The sequence below is a fragment of the Montipora foliosa genome, chromosome 13 (genome assembly GCF_036669935.1).
Source record: "Montipora foliosa isolate CH-2021 chromosome 13, ASM3666993v2, whole genome shotgun sequence".
NCBI lineage: Eukaryota > Metazoa > Cnidaria > Anthozoa > Scleractinia > Acroporidae > Montipora > Montipora foliosa.
Window position 1 is genome coordinate 30,057,142 of NC_090881.1, and position 21,025 is coordinate 30,078,166.

At 38.6% G+C, this 21,025-nt stretch overlaps 2 protein-coding genes across 7 annotated transcripts in view; one reads left to right on the forward strand and one right to left on the reverse strand.

Moving 5' to 3' along the window:
• Positions 1-622: 622 nt before the first annotated feature.
• LOC137982023 (arylsulfatase B-like) lies at positions 623-6,432 on the forward strand. Its single transcript, XM_068829038.1, has 7 exons — positions 623-890; positions 1,491-1,577; positions 2,212-2,423; positions 2,707-2,918; positions 3,289-3,509; positions 3,889-4,115; positions 5,410-6,432. Exons 1-7 carry the CDS (start codon positions 641-643, stop codon positions 5,635-5,637), a joined length of 1,437 nt encoding a protein of 478 aa, XP_068685139.1. The 5' UTR covers positions 623-640; the 3' UTR covers positions 5,638-6,432.
• A 2,014-nt stretch (positions 6,433-8,446) lies between these two features.
• LOC137982030 (uncharacterized) overlaps positions 8,447-21,025 on the reverse strand; it is a 12,677-nt gene continuing 98 nt past the window's right edge. The window contains exons 1-9 of one of the 6 annotated variants that reach the window (XM_068829049.1): positions 20,906-21,025; positions 20,687-20,834; positions 20,072-20,211; positions 18,019-19,094; positions 17,828-17,873; positions 13,845-13,898; positions 13,267-13,314; positions 11,396-11,470; positions 8,447-10,021 (exon numbers count right to left, since the gene is read on the reverse strand). The exon at positions 20,906-21,025 is cut by the window's right edge and continues 96 nt beyond it. In XM_068829049.1, coding sequence (XP_068685150.1) covers positions 9,576-10,021; positions 11,396-11,470; positions 13,267-13,314; positions 13,845-13,898; positions 17,828-17,873; positions 18,019-18,294 — 945 coding nt within the window. In that variant the 5' untranslated portion in view covers positions 18,295-19,094; positions 20,072-20,211; positions 20,687-20,834; positions 20,906-21,025 and the 3' untranslated portion in view covers positions 8,447-9,575. The other 5 variants (XM_068829050.1, XM_068829051.1, XM_068829048.1 and 2 more) reach the window with 5 other exon arrangements.

A 21,025-nucleotide genomic window follows, 5' to 3' on the forward strand; every position in this document is an offset into this window, starting at 1 on the left:
AAAGCACCAGAGTATACCTTCTTGTTAAAGCGTCAAAAAGGGTGAGGCATCCCATAGAGATGATCGTCACCGACCCGAAAAAGTACAAGACACGTAGCCGCATAGCCACCAACCCACGTAGCCAAGTAGCCGCGTAACCGTAAGCCACAGTTTACGCGTTTTCATGGCAACAGAGTACCCACTTTTTCACCCACTCACGTAGCCACGAAGTAGCCGGAAGTGAGACTCAGGAAGCGTTGGTTCGAGTGGCTGGGTATTCTGCGATTAGTCCTCGAATTTCGAATTTCCCTTTCTGAAAGAAAGTTGCGATTTCCAAATTCAAACTGTCTTTTTGGGAAATACGAATAACACTTTTCGAAAGTGAAAACCTTTCAGTCGAAATTCGAATTGGTGTTTAGTTATTGAATTTTATTAAATCTATCACCTTTAAGAATCTTTGGGTTTCTAGAAATGGTTGGATATTAAAGGGATAGTTAAATAATTTGTACGACCACATTAGTTTCGTGATTTTCTCAATGTGTCATTTTGTTTTTTTAATTAATACCTTAGTCATATGTGTATGTGTTAAGGTATTCTATGACAGATTGCATAATGACCTTAAAATCACGAGATAAGAGGTCAGAATCTGACATTCCCAAAAATGCATCCAGCGTTCTTGGCAATTTTCACCGTACATTTCGCTTTGGTTGCGTGCATCCCTGTCAACATTTTGTTGGTGGTCATTGATGATTTTGGCTGGAGTGATGTCGGCTTCCATGGTTCGAAAATTGAAACACCTAACATGGATAAACTTGCATCTGAAGGAGTTATCTTGGACAATTATTATGTGCAACCGATTTGTTCACCCACAAGAAGTGCTCTCCTATCTGGCAGATATCCAATACACACAGGTGTGTTTATTTGATTTGTATTTATGTGTAAGGCAATCGTCAGATGAGGTTTCGTACGAAAAAAGGATTTTGCAAATCGAGAAGGTTGTTATCCAACGAGTGGATGACCTTTTATTAAATCTGATGATTTCATCAATCTACGAACACTGATTTTAATAGTTCTTTGATTATTCATTTAAATAGCCTTTAAGAGCTTCTAAAATCCACCTTCAATGATGTCGGGGATGATCCAAATTTTTTCAGTTATTAGACTGGGCAAAGGGCTGCAAGTGGACCTAGTATGAAATGTCATCCATCTTCTGGCCTATAAACCCGCCGAGGGAATCTCTCTCGGCCGTCACGCCCCTTCTCGGCGGGTTTGGGCCAGAAGACGGATGACATTTCATACTGCAAGTGCACCTTTCCTCCTCTTGCATTGGGCGGCGGTTGGACTCAAAGTTTTACGCCAGGTGTCTTCATTAGAGTAAAGACTTTCTTTCGTACAATTATTGTAGTCAAGTAAGTAAAACACCTCACCTTTCTCTACTACTGGCACTTTAGGTTTGTTTCATTTTCATTCTGTGGGAATGATGAATCGACTAGATGATTTCTTTTCACCAGGCTTACAACATGGAGTAATACGACCTGAAGAACCATATGGACTGCCGCTTAACTTTACTATTTTGCCTCAAAAGCTGAAGGAAGCAGGTAAATTGTGCTACATTGTTTATCGAATCAATAACACCCTGCAATTTACTGGGCATCGTTTCTTAACTACATCGAAAAAAAATTGGGGTGCCGCACTGTGATCTGATCGTCCTAAGAAGCGTTTTAATATGAACAGAAAGGGTAATTATATGGCAAGGTTTCATAAATAGAATGGTTAGGGTTAGGGCCTTCGTTCTCAGAGAATCTTTGTAACATTAATAGGCCTGCAACGTGAAGTGAAGCGGATTCTGAGAACGTTCATGCTCTTTAGCATTAACTTTATTTCCTTTTGTCTTCTCTTGATTTTGTCTTATAGTCACAAAAATGTCTTTAAAAGAAAAGGAAAATTGTTCACATGCTGCCATGTTACGGCAAAAAGCGCAATCGACAACTACGATCTTTGCACGTCATTAACGACCAAATTTAGTTAAAACAACTCCGTGCCCAGCATTTTCTAAGTTGTTGTTTTTTTCGGCACTAGAACTTCCCATATTCTGTAAATGGTTGCCGGTCACCTCTGCGTATCAAAAGTAGATATAATGAAAGAAGTTAGCACTTTATGGATCAGAACCACCAAATCGTAATTTTAAGTTTATTTATAGTTATATGAACATGCTTTTTTTTAACCCTGTAGGGTATTCAACACACATGGTTGGAAAGTGGCACGTTGGATTTTTCGAATGGCCCTACACACCCACATACCGTGGATTTGATTCATTTTACGGTTTTTACACAGGGGCCGAAGATCATTTCACACATGATAGAATGGGTATCGTTGATCTGCATGATAACAAAGACCCTGTTAAAAATATGGGAGGAGTTTATTATGCGAGGCTTTTTGCTAAGGTATTGTGAAAATTCGGTCGTATCAAATATATTAGGTAATACGTAGCATAATGAAAAAAAGTTAGAGCGAAAAATAGTATTTGAAAGGATATGGATGGTTTTACTTGCGTATCCAAACAAAAAAGATTCTAAAAAGACATAAAAACAAGCACAAGCCACAAACAATCAAAAACTGAAGTTGAAAGAATATATTTTGATTCGTCATTAATCATTAATATTGTATGCCATATTACTTTAAAATTTAAAGTTGAATGCACCACTTACTGTCACTTTTTTTTGACAGCAAGCACAGGATGTCATTCTATCCCATAATGCTTCAAAACCACTGTTTTTGTACCTGCCATTTCAAAATGTGCACGGTCCAACACAAGCTCCTCAAGAATACCTGGACAAATATCAATTTATTGAAAACCTTACAAGACGAAAGTATGCTGCTATGGTTGATATTGTGGATGAAGCAATAGGGAATGTTACTGAAGCAATGAAGCAGGCAGGGTGAGTATCGTTCGGTGGAAACAGTAAAACTTTCATGTGACCACTCCCTAGGAAGGTCATCGATAGTTTGGTTGCGTCGGAGATGTCTTTTATACAAAATATGAACTTCCTTGGTAAATGGCTTGTCAAGTAAGCTCGTGATTTAGCAGCTTTACTCTCTGCTGAGGTTCATAGCCCTCACTTATCATCACAGGTGACCCTTTCCCTTATCACAAGATTTAATGTCGAAAAGCCATAACTTTGTTAGACGTTCTCTGAAATGTATTAAACCACGTTTGTTCCTTTCCCTAATTTAAACTCTGAGCTCCATGTGGTTGCTTTGCTTTTTTGTAAGTATAGGCTCATGATAAACACCGTTTATTTCTTTTAGTCTATGGGACAACACTCTCCTAATAGTCTCTACAGATAATGGTGGCATCCCTGAACAAGGTGGCTATAACTGGCCACTCCGTGGTCACAAGGCTAGTCTCTGGGAGGGAGGGGCTAGAGGTGTTGGCTTTGTTCATGGAAAAATGCTGCAAAAGACTGGGATCATGTGCAAAGAGCTTTTACATGTAACTGACTGGTATCCAACTCTCCTCTACTTAGCAGGTAACTGTCACTTTGACCTTCCCTGAGACTTAAAAAAACACTCAAATCTATAGTTTAGGAGCAAAGAAAATTCAGACTCAATAACCAAGTTTCGTTTGGTTGTAAATCAAAACTGTCCTTTGAAGACCATAACCTATAAAAAATCTGCTGTTGTGGGAAGCTTACCCTTGCTTTGCCTTTTTTGAACTTTGGAATTTTGCGAGACCTGCGTGACCTCGGATGCGCATTTTTGCAATACTGGTTTGTCTTGGCGAGGATGATTATATAAAAATAAAATATAAAATAAAGCTTGCATGCTTTTCTGGTGGATTCTGAAAAGGTACGATATAAAGGACAGTCGCGCTTGCCGAATTTGTGGATTTGCTTACACCTTTATTAGGTATCAAGGAGGATTCGTCTTTTCCCCCGTTGGATGGTGTCAACATGTGGCACAGCATATCAGAAGGTGAACCGTCACCCAGAGAAGAGATCCTTCACAATATCGATGACCCGGGTGAGGGAATTGCGATTCGGGTTGGCGACATGAAGTTAATGATAAATGTAAACAACCTGACGTGGTACAAACCACCAGAATTATCCCAAGGATTTGCAGGTCAAATTGATGAGGTAAACATTTGTTTATTGTTGTACTTGTTTATCGGTGATGATTTAGTCAATTGCCAGATTATGCTCTGAGAAAAAAACTTAAGCAAGCTAGCCCGCTATGGTGAATGGAACGTATTACTGGTTTCTGGGTTCAGAAATATAACGTTAAGCCAAAGGATACTCGTGTAAACTATATGGCGATAGGTTTTTTTGGTTTTCGGGTGAAACGGCCCTTAAATTATTTTTCACGGCATTAAGTTATGTCGAAACGATTCCTTTAAAAGGGTTATTAATCTATAGCAAAGTATGCCTAGTTTTTCAGTTCGGAAAAAAAAAAGTAACTAAATTTTTAAAAATGTAATCCCTTTCCATCATCGCAATCCGAAACAACAGAATTCGAAGGTAGTAAATAGTTTCAGCGAAGGAACAGCTAAGGAACACTCCTAATTTACAAGACTAGAATAGAATAAACCACACTAGACTATACCGGACTAGATTAGAATAACGTAGAATAGAATAGAATTGGGTGGAATGAAATAGAATTGAATAAACTCTCATGAAACACTGAAACTGCCCTTATCATATGAACTCTTGTACGTTGGCCATCGTAGCTTGATAAAGAATAAAACAAAAACAGCGGTGAGAAACAGGGAAAAAACGCATTTTATAAAGACTTGACGTTTCATATGCTAGGCAAGAGGCACTTTCAAGAGTAACCTTCAGAGTGTTTGAAAACTACTTATTTATTATCCAACTGTATTAGTTTTAAGTGTACAAAAAACGCACGAAAGGAGTACAACTATTCCACGATATTGTTATTTCAGTGTACACTTAGTTATTGTATTTACGAAATGCAAACAACGAGTAGAAATACTCAGCGACACAATACACACACCAAAACGTCTAATAAGCTATTCAGTTATTATCCAACGTTTTTGCACTAAACGTTTAGCAAATGAATTGTAAACAACCGAGAACGTCTGAGAGATTTGTGAGTGCGGGGCAACGTCAGCAACTAAACTAGTCAAACCGGTTTGACTAGTTTTTTATCACTCTAGATCACACATTGGCCATTGCTGATCAAATTAAAACCACTTTACACAACATCAAGTGGGATCAGTTTGACATTTTAGAGCCTGGAAAAACTGAAACTAGGGTTCATTGTCTGTAAAGAAAGGCCTCAAACAGCTAGTTCTCTCAACTAGTTCTTGTCAGCAGAGTGGCTTAGCACAACTGAATTATCCAACCTAACTACATATTCTTTGTTGTGAGATAAGTGGAAATTCGTTTATTCCTTCTTTAATTTTGCCAACAGAGATTTTGGAACACGATAAAAGTTGCCCTCTTCAATATTACTTCGGATCCAAATGAACACGAAGACCTCAGTGTAAAGCTACCACAGGTAGTGAAGAAGCTTCAAGACAGAGTGCAGTATTACATGAATGGGGTGCTGCCTCCTGGAAAGAAACCTCCTGACCCCATGGCTTTAAAAACAGCGCGTGAAAAGGGTTGCTGGGGTCCATGGCAAAATGTAGGTGTTTGATACAACTCTTTTCAGTTGATTGTGGAAAGAGGGGAAATCTTTGTACAAGCCTTTGGCTTCCTGAGGTCTCCTAACCACTCGCTATTTTTAGCATTTGTAATCCTTAGTTTAACTTGATGTTGTGATATAAGTTTAACAAAAACGAGTAGTTGCTTATGTGGAATTTTTAATAAGTTATGTTGTAATTTCTTTCATTCATTGATTCCCTTCACGGGAACAAATGAGCCCATCAAATTGACCTGCTCCCAACTGCGTGGTCTCATAGTTCAGTTGGAAGAGCATTGCACCAACATCGCAGAGGTCATGAGTTTGATTCCCTTTGAATCCACCTTAGTCAGGGTTTTCTTTAAGGTTTTAAGTAGCCGGAGTTTTCTGCAAAGTAGACGGATGTGGGTCCGGAGGACCCATGCGATGGGCTTTAGCCCATCGCTTCTTGAGGGGTCCGGGGGCATGCTGCCCTGGAAAATTTTTGAAAACTGAATGCTGGAAAATGCATTTCCTGGCATTTTGGGCCATGAAACTCAGACATTAGAGGGATGAATCAAGCTGCAATTATGCTATGAAAACCACGTTACTCAAAGAAAGACGAAGCGACATTTCAATAATACAACCCTATAAACAAAAAGTGGAGTGATCTTTTTGGTGGTTTTGCTGGAGCTAACGAGCCTGGCAAATATTGCCACTTGACAACTTGTAAACATGGCACATACTTGAAGGACTAGACCAGCAAAGGCTTCTGATTGGTTGTTAAATAAAGAAGCTGATTGGAGGATACTAATTGGCCAATGGCATAAAGGATGTTTCGATCCTGTTGAGGTGTGAAGATGACACATTCGTTCCATTGTGTAATTAGCGGGAAAATATGCTTGCGAAACTTGTTTGTAGTAATTTCGAAAACTGAAAATCACTCAACAGGCCTTCTGATACGGTGCGATTAAAAAATGCAAATTATGCGATTTTTTCAGGGCAGATTGTGCGATTAAAAAGGCCAATTATGCGATAAATAATGTAAATTATGCGATTTTTTTCTCAGCAATTTTAAGCTTATTTTATAAGGTTTCAGGTTAAGTTAAACACTTTTTTGCTGCCCTAAAGACATTTTGAACACAAAGGAACAGTAATTTTGTATCTCGATCGACATCAGTTGGGATAAATAAAAAAAAATGAGGTCTTCTGCACTATCGGTGCACCACGTTGAAAGTTGAAAGGACACAGCTCACATGCCAAATGAATGATCAAGGTGCTTGTCAACCACGAACTTCCGAAGATGGTCAATCACAATAGGGCCATACCCCCATTTATACGAGAGAAAATAAGCCACGGCTTTCTCTGGCCATGGCTTACATAAGACTCGAATGTTCACCCCGTATTTATAAATGGTACAAAATCTATGTTCACGTCTTTTTCAAGCCGCGGCTTAGATTGTATATTGACCTGGGAATATATATTCGTATAAATAGTTCCTTTTGCGTATTTTGTACACCATGGACAGAGTAAGCCGCGGCTTATTTTCTCTCGTATAAACGGCCCTAATATTGCACGACGAGAAAAACATCAGTCCATCGTCCACGTGGACCGTACCTGTGAGGTACTTTCTTGCTCGATCGTGAGCTGTCAGATTGGGCGGAATGTGAGAACTTCCTTCTTCATCGAAGAAAAAGCCGGCGTTTTCACAACAAACTTATCCATGAGTAAGTTTTTATCAGTTTTCAACGAAAGAAACTACATTTTGCCGAAAAACGTACAACTTCGCTTATTTTTCTCAAATCTCTTCTCTAAGAGAAGGCAACTGTGTCATCATTTCAGTGGTTTGTATATAAGTGCATGTTTGTGTTGCACCAATAGAAGGAGACTCGTACCAGGTCCCCGACATGCAAAATAAAGCCTTGAACTTCGAATGTTTACGAAATCGAAGGTGGCAAAGGATTTTTTGCCTTTTTCCAAGACAAATCATCTTAAAAATGGCGCATTTATGCAGGAATTTCTAAGAAACGTGTTGATTTATGTTTCACTTTGTGAATTTTGTGCGTCCTTTTGTGAATTATGCGATTTTTCGTGAATTGTGCGATCGGATGCGATATGAGGTCGACTGTGCGAAATCACACCATCGCGTAACATCAGAAGGCCTGACTCAAGCGGTTTAAGAGTGAGGTAGTTTTTTTCCGAAGAGTTTAGGAGTTCCGTAAAGCAGTGAGAGTTGATCAAGAGTGACGTTGGATAAAGATCCGTTGTCATGTTGAAGCGTAGAGATGCCCTCGAGAGGACGAGTACTTATGCGGGCAAGTAGGATTTAACTCCGAGGAGCGTTACATTCAAGTGTTTAAATAAAGTCTACGAGTCCTCAGCTTCTACGTTCGCTATAAATGATCAACTGAAAGGTTCGAAGTGAAAACGAAGGAGCGGTTAGTAAATGATCAGGGGCTAGTTTTGTTTCCTCAGTTGAGTTGCGGTAAGAGATGTGTGAACGCAGGCTGAGCGTGTTGCTAGCAGAACATCATATGTAAATTTCCTTCTGGTTTGAGAACACACCTTTAGAAAGTGCTTCTTTGTTTACAAGTTTTTTTATGATTGCGGCGTGATTAAAGGAAGTTTTGCGTGGACTAAACGTCCTTGAGTGATTTTTCCTTCCTGTAAGATACAATCGGAGGCTGATTAAAGATATCGAAATCCAATATGGCGGACAGCAAATCATATTCTTCGTACTTTCCCGCCACCGCAACAAGATTTGTTCAAAACGAAAGTCTCAAGCATAACGTTTTTAAACTGCCCTTGAGTAAGAAGTCTTTTATATGTTTTCAGAAAAGATAGGCACTGCAAAATTTTATTTTTATTGAGCCCAAGTAGTTTAGACCTCATCACATCATCTCCTCTACATGTCTTTACTCTTCAAACAATGAAAGTAGCCGGCGAAACCTGACAGAGAAGCCGGCGAACTTCGCCGGCTGCCGGCTCTTATATACAACCCTGTTAGTTTGTCAGTTAAAAATCCCTGTAAAACCCATTCATGTACAATTTTTCCAGTTTTGTAATGAAAAAGAACAAGTGGTCTAGATCTAGAATATTTTAGATCTGTTTAGTGACGTAACATTAAAATTTTACAGCAAATACATATTTTCTTAAGAACTTATAAAACTTATAAAGCAACAAAGGGTAAACGAGTTAATAAACAATATACCAACTTAGGCTACGGGCAACAGCACAGATTGTTGGGGTGCAGCAATCAACGAGAATTTGATGGCAGATAAACTTTGTAAAACGATAATCAGTTGTTTAAGAGAAACTTAAGATGTATTTGGAAATGGCAACTTATGTGTTTAATGGAAAGACAATGTTTTATTACAAAACGATTGCACTTTGACGATTCGTCAAGCACGACGGATCAAAAAACAAATTATGTCTAATTCGACAGCTTTTGGTGTTGACTATTTACATTAGAATTGCGGGGTGTTTTCTCTTCTCTTTGAGGCAACGTGACAACGGAGAACAATGTAGAGATCATGCAACCGTGCTGATTCAGTTCAACCCTTCAGTTTTTTTTTAAAATGAACTAGCTATGGCCAACTCCATTTTGGTTTAAGATCATCCAATCATTTTTTGGAATACTTGTACCATATTTACACTTTCAAAGAGCTATGCAGTTTCTTAAGCCCCTGCACGAGTTTCAGTTTTGTTTTAAAAACCACTTCCTTGGTTTTTCGTCTGATCCATCCTTCACCTTAATCAACAGCATCGTCAATTTCATTTACAGGATTTGATAGTGTATCCAAATTATCGAGCTTAGTTTTGACACATTATACCTCATGGGCAACGCTATTTACTGATCAGGCCCTAGCTGGATGAATAGCGTTATTCACTGGATAACTCAATTGGCTTTGCTAGTGCTTATCCGCTGGTTAGTGTTATTTGAACAACGGAGGCCATGTGAATTGTAAAGGACCTTATGACAAATCGCATTTGTCAATCATAAACAATCCAAGGTTGTCATTTCCTTGAGTTTTTTCAAGGCTAAATGCATACGGAAACAGTCCATATAACACTGAACTCCGCAATGTAGCACTGTATTTGATTCCTTTGAAATCGAAAGAGCTACGTTTTACCTGAACGTATAATTTAGCTCCAGAACCGATACTGGCTTGTCTATATAATTTAACATCGTGTACAGGTGATACGTTTTGATTCAAAGATGTTGATAATAATATCTCTTCGTGTCCGTTGTGGTACATCTTGATGGAAACTTCCTCTATATACTTTGATGCTACTCGTAAGTTGCAGTAAACAAAGTAAATACCCCCACGGATAATTTTGATGTAATCATCGGCTGAAAATTCAATGGCGTAAGTTAGTTTGGGGTCATGGCTCAGCCAAGTAAGGTTCTTGGACATCCCTGAAAAAGAAAAAAAAGTAAATTGAAGCACGACGGTGTAGGCATTCTAAGCTTAGGGAAAGAAAATGGTTATGCAACATCTCTGAATTTTTCTGGAGAAAAACGTCTATTAAGGTGACTGAACACAGTGTTTAAGCCCTTGTTTTTCCTGGAATCTTAAAATTTGTCACTGATAAGTGCTACCACCACGGTTTATAGGTGCTCTACAGGCTGTTACCATGGTAACTCATATAGATGAAAACAAAGCCTAAAGGATACTTATTCCTCATTTGTGCAAAATTCATTCAGTTTTTTTGAAGCATTTGCTTACTTAAAATAATTGAAATAAAGTACATTTAACAGCTGTTATCATAGATTTTCAACAGATGGATTTTCATAATTCGCTGTCAGGCGTTTTTTAGTTTTCCCAAATTTTGGTGTGGTAAATATCAGATTTTTTTTCCATAGACGACTGGTTTGTGGTCGGAACTATTTCAATTACAAATGTCTGCAAAATCTAAGGAGACAAATAATGGTAAAATAGCCAACAACTGTCGGTCTCAAATTTTGAGCGAATGCGCCTGCGCAGCCTTTTCCTGGGTTCCTCTGAAGGATTTTCACGTAGTGAAAGTGACTTTACACCCCATTTCCGAGACCACCGCAAGGAAGACAAAGAAATCTTCGCCATATTTGCCTTGTTTTCAAAATCAACGACGGCCTTCAATGAATACCGTGTGACCGTGGAAAAACTATGTTCGGCCACCTTGATGTGCTTAAAACGCAAGTGCAGAGAATTGTTTGTGGCAAATTGAAATAGCCAGCTATTTGCCTCCTTCCTGTTGTGCTTTTAGTGTTGTTTTACAGCCCCCAAACTGCAACCTTTTTCACTACTGCAAAAAATAATTGTTTCGCCATAGTTGTTAGTAACCCTTTCGTCCCTAAAGGGTTTCCCATTGACGAGTAAAATGAGTCAAAAGGTTAATTATCAAAACTTCTGAGTTGGGGGAGTAGTGGGGGCCTCCACCCGCGGCCGTCCCTCTGCCAGGTGATCTGGTGACGTAATTTGGAGGACTGGGAAGAAAAATTTTAACGCCGTATCCCACAACCACGCGCGGCCTTAGGTGTTGTTCCCGAACTCCCTGTAGTGTTTCCATCGCTAAAACTCAACAGATCATTCCGTGTCTACCACATTTCCTCTTACTGAATGAACATTCAAGTAGACCCGACGAGATCTAACCTCGCCTCTGCCATGTTGAATTCGAAAATAAGGCCGTGCGCGATTGTGGGATACGGCGTTAAAATTTTTCTCCCCAATCGTCCGAATTACGTCACCAGATCACCTGGTGTCTGTTACGGGCTTGAATCTATCACTTCTTCCTTGATAAGACCTCAAACCTGCGCCTCCTGTACTCCAACTTGTAATGATACTGTTAATCATGCCTCCGGGAAGCGAGTGAACGTGGATGCGAGCTGTAACAAAAACCGCAGCAGTTTTAGTCCATATAAATAAAATTTTAGAAGATTATCAGAGTCATTTACAGGTCATCTGCATTGGTTTTAATTAACACCTGATGTCGAATACATTACAATGAACGAACAAAAATCTAACTTGTAGGAGTAGAAATAAGGTTGTGATTAGATTACGATGAACGTTTAAATTTGTGCAAAGTATAGCACTTGTTACTAGGCCCGAAGCACTAAGAAATGTTCAGATATTCATTACAGTCATATGCGATATTTTATGTATATGGTACGATTGGGAAAATATTTTAAATGCCATATATTACGTTTACAGTACTGTAAATGCTTCCGATTCCGCCAAGTATATATACCTCGCTAGACTTAACAATTATTTACCGAAGTGGAAGTGAATAAGTATTTTAGCTTATAAAATAATTAGGATAGTACGCGCACTCTCATTGGTCATCAGCTGTGTTTAGATGAGAGTATGGAAACGCGGCTTTGACATCACGAATTTTTGTTGGTTATATATTGTCAGACGCGCGTTTTGATTGGTTGGTAGGAAATATGAGCGTGTGTGTCAAGAAAATCTGTTTCAATCAGGAAGTAAAAAAAAACCGGCATTTTCCTTCATTTGTGATAGGGGACTTTTTTCCGCGTTTCAATAGCCTCATGTAAACACTCGGGGAAGTCGCGGGGAAATTCTCGACAGTTATGCAAACCCTCGACTGCGTCTCGGATTTGCCATAACTGTCTCGAATTCTCCCAACTCCGCCGAGTGTTTAGATGAAGCTATGGAAACACGTAAAACATCCTCTATTGCTTAAATATACCACACAGGTTGAATACTATGAATCAGCCGAGTTTATCGGTAAAATTTGCTCCTCGGTAACCGAATCGAAACGGGAAGCAATTTTGTTTTTCTCCATTTGCTCAGAAGTGAATAGTGCTTGCTGTTCACCTGTGAGCTAGCGAATCAGAATTCGCGGAAACAGGAGCCCAAGAGTGCTCCCAGCGGAAAGCAGTGTTCACTTGTGTGGTAGATACTAATAGCGGTTATAGTTAAGGACGGTGCCCACTAATTCAAAGGTATTTTTGCGCTGTTTTATGAATATGCGGGAACAGCAGATCTTAACAAATGTGACTGAAATCCAAAACGAAAATTGGGGGGTAATCACGCAGTTTTCAAAGATAATTCATGAACCCATTGGGAACTCGGAAAAATCCGAGTCCCAGATGGGATTCGAACCCACGACCCTCCGTGATCAAGTCGGATGCTCTCACCACTGAGCTTCTGGAACTCTGTAGTGAGCAAGGGAGAAATGTGGGTCTTTGATTTGAGCTGCATCACGCGGCTACAAAGTCAAATAACGACGGACAGCATAGCTCATAACTGCATCGCGCAGTCACCTTAAAGCATATCTGAGATGCGGCCAACCAACCACCCAAGTGAGCGAATATGGGAATGATATACACATGAAATGAAATGTTAATCATGAACTCATTGGGAACCAGGAAAAATCCGAGTCCCAGATGAGATTCGAACCCACGACCCTGCATTATTAAGCACTACTATTAGGAAATCCGAGTATCTGGAGATGCACAGAACATATGCGCAATGACAATAGTAGGTACCGTCCTCCTGAAACATATGATCCTACCCCTCGGAAGAATTTATTAATAAAACTCTGCGTTATGTTACCAAATACTGCAGTAATGTGCAGTATTATATACAATTGACAATTATTCAAATATATTACAAGTCTTGTACACGACATCAAATCGACAACGCCTATAACCAATACCTGGAGGTGGCATACATCGCCTTACTGTTGTGCAATTAAACAGCTGTTCTGCAAAACACAAATTAAAAAGAAAATATGAATGGTTGTCCGGTAGGCCAAACACCTAGGGTGTTGAAATATCACCTTGGCTTGGAAAAATTGTCGAGAATGTTATACAACTGCCTCACTTGAACTATAGCAATCATCAACAAGCTCCAGGTCAACCCTTGCGTTGCACCTAAACGTTGTAGCGTGGGAAATTGAATTTGGATGAAATAAGAGAAAAAATTGGAATTTGGAGAGGAACTCCCCTCTAGAATATGGCTATTGTCCACTGAAAAATCTCAATGCAAACTTGATATCGTTTCCAAGAATCACCGAACCAGTGTCGTTGCTCTTACTATGAATAAATCTTTTTTTTCCTTACGCGCGACTGCGCACTCGTATTTTAATACAGGAACGCAAAAAAGTTGAGAAAAGTTAGCGTTACGCTCGATCGCTGTGAACAAGCAAGGAATAAAGGACCATATTAACAATGAAATAAAAGTAAGAGTGTGGTGTGACAGACGGAGAAAGAAACCTAGCAGCTAAATTCTTACCTCTGGGGTATTTATCGAGGCATGTGTTCACTTTGTGACACTTGTGTTCCGTTCCTTTACGAAAAGTAGTAAAAGTAACGAAACATTTAATATACGGCCTCAGTAATTGTTTATGGGTACTGAGTGTCTACTATAATACAAGAAACGAATTAATGGGGGTTTAAGTTCCCCAGTGGGCCGGGGACTTAAGGTATTCAAGACTTGAATCCGGAAAACATTGAGAGAAATATTCGTATTCTTTCTCTATGAATGAGCAACTCGACAAATCAAAATGTGCCAACTGAAAACTTGTGTGTGATATAGAACAACAATATAAAGCTCTCATTCAAAAAAATGTTTATCGAAACAGGATGTTTGCAAGACTTATTCCTGTTTTTGAGATGGTTACTCTTTTTGCGGTTAATCATTTGATACCTTTAATTTGATAATCAAATAAGATCTTCCTTCCTTCCGTAAGAGCTGAATCGTCTGAATTAACCAAACTTATATCATTTTCCTGTTTTTCAGAAATCACTGAATGAAAAATTAATCCCAATGAAATGGCAAAACAACAATGGGCCAAAGCCATTAAAGTAAATAAGAAAATGTTCTCAAATTTATTATTCGGCAATTAGCAGATAGGAAATGCAGGAATTTCACAGTCCATCAGTTTCAATTTCGTCTTCCATCTGTTTGATCCTGTACGTGGAACCTACAATTGTAGTTCTGAATCTCTAAATAACCGATCTCTGATTCATCGGAAGGGAATGAGTTGACAGCCATAAGTGAGATTCATTAAAGAGGGGTATTCCACTTTATAAATATTAGATGGTACAGGCGCAGCTTAGGGACCGTTCATTTTTTTTAGGTAGGGGGGACTGGTGGGATTTGGGAGGCGGGGGTCACCAAAAGAAAGGGCCTTAAAGGGGCCATGTGAAAAAAAATAAGGGAAAAGGGGGGGGGGGGGACACGTAAAATATTTTAGTAATGTTTTAAGATGGGATATGTTTTACTATTCTTATCCCCACAGAAACAAACAAAGAAAGTTTTTAAATCTATTAGAGAAGTTCCTTCCGCTTTTAATAACATTTCCACGGCTACAGACTACAATGTTAAAGCTACGGAACTTAATCAACAACAAAAAATGGTTTCTATCTTTATATTTACCTAATTTTCATCTCTGTATTGTCGGATTTTTTAATCTTTTTTCTCATTTTTCCCTTTAAGCTTATTAAATACAATACAGTTAACGTAGCAGTAGCTCGACAAGAATAGAATAGATTTTTCTATCTTTTGATTTTTCAACGAATTCAGAGCGAGCTGGCACATTTCTTTTTTGCTGACGTTATAGTATACAGTTAAAAGTGACAGATGCAACTGTAGAATGAATTGTAATACCGTGACAATGCCCAAAAGATACCGGCTGTGTTACTGTACAGTATGTATAGCTGGTTTAATTGACGATTTTTCTTTGGTTTGGGGGGAGGGGGGCTCACCGAAAAAATTTACCTTTATTGCCCCCCCCCCCCTTACCTCGTAAAAAATGAACGGTCCCTTAGTTTTAGTTCGCTTGGTGCGCGGCTTTCGGAGCAAGAGGTCCCCAGTTCGATCCTCAGTGACTTCGACACAGTCTATGAGCCATGTAGCTTTAAATACCCGAAAAATGGACCACTGACGGAGAGAGCGGCTAAAGGGCGCAACGTCGGCTTCCATTTAAACCAGCCTCATAGCTAAAGGAACTACCGACGTTAATTTCACCTTTTCCTTTACCGCGTTTACGGCAGACGGCAAACGTCAGGCTGGAATTTGTACGTTTTGCCAAAAATCAAAGAAACTTGTTTGATTGTGGCTCATTTCTTGACTGCTCAGTGCTTCAGATGCCTCAGTGGTAACTTCCCAAAGGAGAGAGAGAACTTTCCTGCTTTGATGACAAGTACAGTATACTGTTTGACGTTCGGCGTTTCATGTAAACGCGATCCTAAATCTATATATTAATTCTTATTAAAGCTGACGGAAATTCCGTGCCTTGACACAGTGGACCTTGGCTCTTCGATCTAAAAAAAGGGTTTATGCTCAAATCGTGTGGTTTCAATCTTTTATGATTGGGCAGTTTTTCTTATAAAACCTAGTTTCAAAGGACACAGACTTTTCTTCTTTTATGCATGTGACTTTTCGTGTTGTTCTTTACGCGATTATTTTGGAAGAAAAGGGACAGGGGAAATACTCCCGGCAAAACCTGATTACTAAAGTAAAGTCACATCGCTTTCGGTTCAAACTGGAAAAAGAAGTTTGTTATAATATGACTGAGTAACAGTTTCTTTGAAAATTTTTCTGCCTAGGAAATGCTTGTGTTTCCATTCCGGTTTTTCTTTTCTGTGGCTCCATTGCTAGGAGATCTGGATGAGGGCCTGGCTCTCCATGGGAACTGGCTCAGCAATCACCCAAATTTTTGGTTATTTCTCAGCTATCTGGACAAAATTTATCCGGCATCTCCTCATACAATAAGTCGACAGTTAAAAGGCAGCCTTTCTCAGTAAACTGTAAAATGTAAGTTCTAACAATTTAACTTAGGAAAACAAAACTATTCACTCATACAGGGATACGTTTATTGTATTGCAAATAGTTCATCTTTACGTAATGTTTTGAAGCCAAAGCTCTTTGGAAAAGAAACCTTGCGCTGTCTCTGTTAAGAATCGCTCAAACGATCAAGTAACTGGAAACTGAAAAGTCCATCTTAGTGCAAGTTTAAAATAAGTTAATTATCGAAGGACGTTCTTAATATTGTGAATAATGTAAGAAATTTTGACCATTGCATGAATACCCGATACGAAAGCCATACTGAGTAAGGAAAACGGAAAGACCACAATTAAAGAGTTAAGGTTTAAGAAAGACCTGTCATCTGAATTCCAGAATTAAGATTCTTTTTTATGGAGTCAATACCAAGAATCATGTATCGTGTGGTTTACTTATGGCCTTGCTTCCGGATTAATGAAAACATCGTCAACTTCACAACTGATAACAATCAAGGCTCTTTGCAGAAACAAGTGACATTCCACCCAAAAATGACGTTTTTGTAATTTGAAATGTCACCATATGGAAGGGAAACACAGACTACCAGTTTTTCCTTTCTGAAAAGTGCCCATAAAGTGTACGTAGAAAGGAAAGGGGATAATCCTTCCTCGATGCAAATCATTTTATTTCACTGATGAATATACCTATTATCATCGCCTTCCCACTGCGGGATAAGGCTTTTTAAAGAATAATATAGAAACAGTTATGATGACAAAACAAACAACTGAATATAAAACAAGAATGTGCCTTCAAATGTTGTTTCAAAACTGCCCAAGAGATTCTTCTTTTAGAAACGTTAAAATCTTTAGTAGAACAGCTTATCTTAAGCAAAGCATCTCAATTAATCCAGAGCCTTAATTGTTTGTTGCTTCAAAAGTAAAATAAGTATGCACTTTACTATAACAAGAGATTAGCTGAACCTTCTTGAAAAAAAAAAAAGACTGCATGAGGCTCTAAAAGACCGTAAAGACACTGTGCCATAAAATTGATAACTCGCTTTTATAGCTTGTTTGGTGTCAATGAGCACACTAATATTCTTGTTCATCTTTTGGAGCACGCGTGATGCAAATCATAGTGTGATGTTTTACGCCCGGATAATTCGTTGTTTTTTTTTGACGCGGAAGAGGTTTCATAACGCTTCAGTAGTTGGATAGGCAACTGAAATATCGTCTGAAACAGTAGTGTTATTGGTCTTCATAAATTCTGAAAAGACTTGACGGTTGAACAGAGAACAAAATGAAATGAGAGAGCTGGTTAAAAGCATCATTAAATAGAGATTATTTAGCTAATTAAAAAACGTATTTATTTACGTGAGCAAGGGTCATCAACTATTTGTTTTTAACGTGCGTATTTGTAGCGTGTGTCCACTTATATATCCAAAAAAGTTAGCTCCGAATAGCAGATATCATTTAACTAAAGAAGAGCACACTTACGTTCGACCTCGACTCTCTCCTTTCTTGCCCTCCGAACATGGGAGTCCTAAAAGTATAAACAGGAAATAAATTTTCACAAAGAACAAAGCCATTGAGTGAGAAAGCAAACAAAACAATTCTCATATATTCAAATGGGACCAAAATTAGACAAAACACTTTTGCTTTTTAGTAAGAGCGTAAGACAAGGTAACCTTAACATTGAATAACTGTTCGCCTGTGATGACTTTTAATGTCTTTTCTGCCTCTCTGAGATGTTTCCTTAATTCTTCGTTCTCCTGTTTTATCTTCGAAAGATTGCTGGAAAATTCCTTCATCATTCTTCTGGATTCTTCCACGTCCTTTGATAGCGTGATCAGCTCGATAAGGCCAACAAATAATATGCCAGCAAAAACCACTCCGACAATGTAGTGACTCCATTTGCAAATTTTACTCTGCATACAAGAGAGTTCGGCTCGCTCCTCTGTCATTTCGCACTGTTTTACTTTTGGCCCTTTGATGACTGCAACCTCTTTCTTCCAAGGCTCATGAAGGCTCAAGGAAGCTGAATTGTTTGATTGAAATACAGTCGATTCGTTCAGTGCTCACGTGACATCTGCTTACGCTCCATCTTTTTTGAGACGTGATTTCTTCGGGAAGCGGACTTCATACCAACAATTTTCTTCGCAGAAGCCTTGACCATTTCTTAGAATTATTTTGCAAATCTATTATGCAAAACACTCTTTGTTTACACGGTGTCAAAAGGTTTCATGTCGAAAAGGGAGCAGATTAAGTCCATTGTGTAACGTGAAGACACTGCAGTCAGTTGATCCCTTTTCATTTGTTTCTTTTTCTCGTATACTCCAAACGAAAGACTTGCTTATCTGCAAACATTGCTCCGAAGACTCCGATATAATTCAAAGATTCGGTCATGTTAATGAGGTTGGTGACATCTTGGAAAATTAAGAGGGGGTACACTGATTTGTCTATTCTCTTGAACTTTTCCACAAACAAAATCAAAATCCATATAATATAAAAGCCGTAGCAACAAGTAAAAATGATCTTTAGTTGACTCTGCCATCGCTATGACTGTGAATACAAATAAAACCTAATAACTTGTGCACTAAACTTGCAGGAGGTTAATTGAGGGCAATGGTGGATAACCGTAAAATTAGAACCGGACTGGATTGCAGCGATGTTTGAATTTCCGATACCGTCCAAGCGTGCTCCTTCGAAAAAATCAGCTTCGAAATACATTCTTGAACTCTGGCTGCGTTTTACATTGCTGAAACTACCAAATGTTTTTATAACAATATTAATCACGTGGTTCAGGTAGTTGGGTCACATGTGGTTGGGTACAGTATCTACTGACACTCGACGGTCGTCATCATAAGAATCGAATAAGAAAAAAATACTGCATAAATTTATCTTCTTTTGCATCAAGGATTTAAAAAAGAAGTGATTTCCGCTGATAAAAAGGGCCCATTTCTCGAAAGTCAGAAGTGTCGCAGTTCCAGTTGACTCTGAAAAGGCGGAAGTTTCAGTCATCAAACTGCACAGTCAATACTCTTTTTGTTACGTTGAAAATCTTTTAAAAGACCAGCCTGTCAAAACAAGCAATTGGCAGTCTCGTAAGTGGCCTTTCGGACCCGAAAAGTTTGGAAACTTTCGAGGAACGGGCCTCAGCAACGATTTCTTTAAAAACATAAACCAACAATTTAATGATTAACTCGTGCGAACGTGCTTAACACAATAGCGACTTAAACAAAATAAGTTTTTTCCTCGGTCAGCTTTCATGTATGAAGATTGAAAACCATTTGGTTCACGCATTTAGCTGTGTCCATTGCTTTTACGAAACGAAAGAAAAATCTGAAGGACATTTAAGAAGTGGATTGATTGGAGTTGCTCTCGGCTGCGCTACTCGAAATTCTTCCTCTCTTCCATTGTCTTGCAAATTTAACTCAATGATTTAACACGATCTACGCAAGCAAAAAATTTCTCCAAACCACGTATTTAAAGCTAATAGCAATTTTACTGTCTAACAGATGAATAGATGAAGACTAAAATGATCGGAAATATTGTTTTAAAATATAAATACTTTGCTTCTTAATTCTCGGAAACGAGTAGAAAGACCGAACGCAACGTCGTGATCGAAAAGAATGAGATCCCGAGAATATATAAACATTTCGCATTTCCTTGAGTGTCATTTAAGTAAAGTACGTAACCAGTTAGAGAGTGAGCATATCTACTGTTTCAGTTCATACTCACCTAACATGGGATGTGATAGAAATCCAAATGTCACTAACTTGACTTGTCAGCGTCCTTTCTTGGTGTTGAAACTGATGTGTCCATGATCCCTCATAACTGGATAACACACAATTTCCCCGCTTGGATAACGGTGTTGCCACCTATTAATAAATTAAGAGGTGGAAACACGACGCATCTTCAACGAAATGGATCGTACGCAATTTATACATTAACGAATTCAAGGAATTATAATTCGAAAGTGAAACCGGATACATTTCAAGGAAGTACAAAGAACCAATCACATCACGTAGCTCCTTACAGAGTCACTCCTTACAGATTATTTTATAGAATATGCGCAATATAAATAATAATATATTTAGTGCGGTAAATTTCACTGAGGAAATAAATATTAAGCTAAAATAATTACTGTTAACTTAATTAAGAATAAGGAACTTAAACTGGCTTTATAAAGTGTAAAAATTATAAAATCATTTAACAACATTGCTGTAAGTGCAATACTAACAGCACTAACATACTGTGCTCTTAGTGCAATAGCTTTTTAAACTGCTTCTTCAAAGATGTTGCTCACTGACGTTTCTGCATCTCAAAGGCTGGCACATTTGTAATCATACTCACATCCTTGCCTGCCACCGGCCTCGGCAATCCATCTTGTGACTCTTGTGTGGGTCAAGTTTCAATAGATCTCAACCTAACTTGTAAGTTTTTCTCTGGATACTTCGGTTTTCTTCCCTCGTTAAAGTCGACACGCAGCTTAGTACAATCTCTAGGGTGATGAGAATTGCCGGTTTGTTCGTTTCAAAGTATGAATAAGATTGGAAACTTGCATGAACTCACTTTCTCAGACGGTTTCTGTTTGGTCCTGATGTCCATTTTTTTTTTTAAAAAAGAGAGTTTGTTTAGCAATTTTTTTCAATTGGTTTCGTCCGTACCGCAGGAAAATTCGCATACGTAATA

What these genes read in the sequence shown, in the direction of transcription:
- LOC137982023 (XM_068829038.1), top strand. Translation starts at nt 641, where the DNA reads ATGCATCCAGCGTTCTTGGCAATTTTCACCGTACATTTCGCTTTGGTT. An exon ending in TCAAAAGCTGAAGGAAGCAG is followed by an intron (nt 1,578 to 2,211) that starts GTAAATTGTGCT and finishes TTAACCCTGTAG; the next exon opens with GGTATTCAACACACATGGTT. An exon ending in GAAGCAATGAAGCAGGCAGG is followed by an intron (nt 2,919 to 3,288) that starts GTGAGTATCGTT and finishes TATTTCTTTTAG; the next exon opens with TCTATGGGACAACACTCTCC.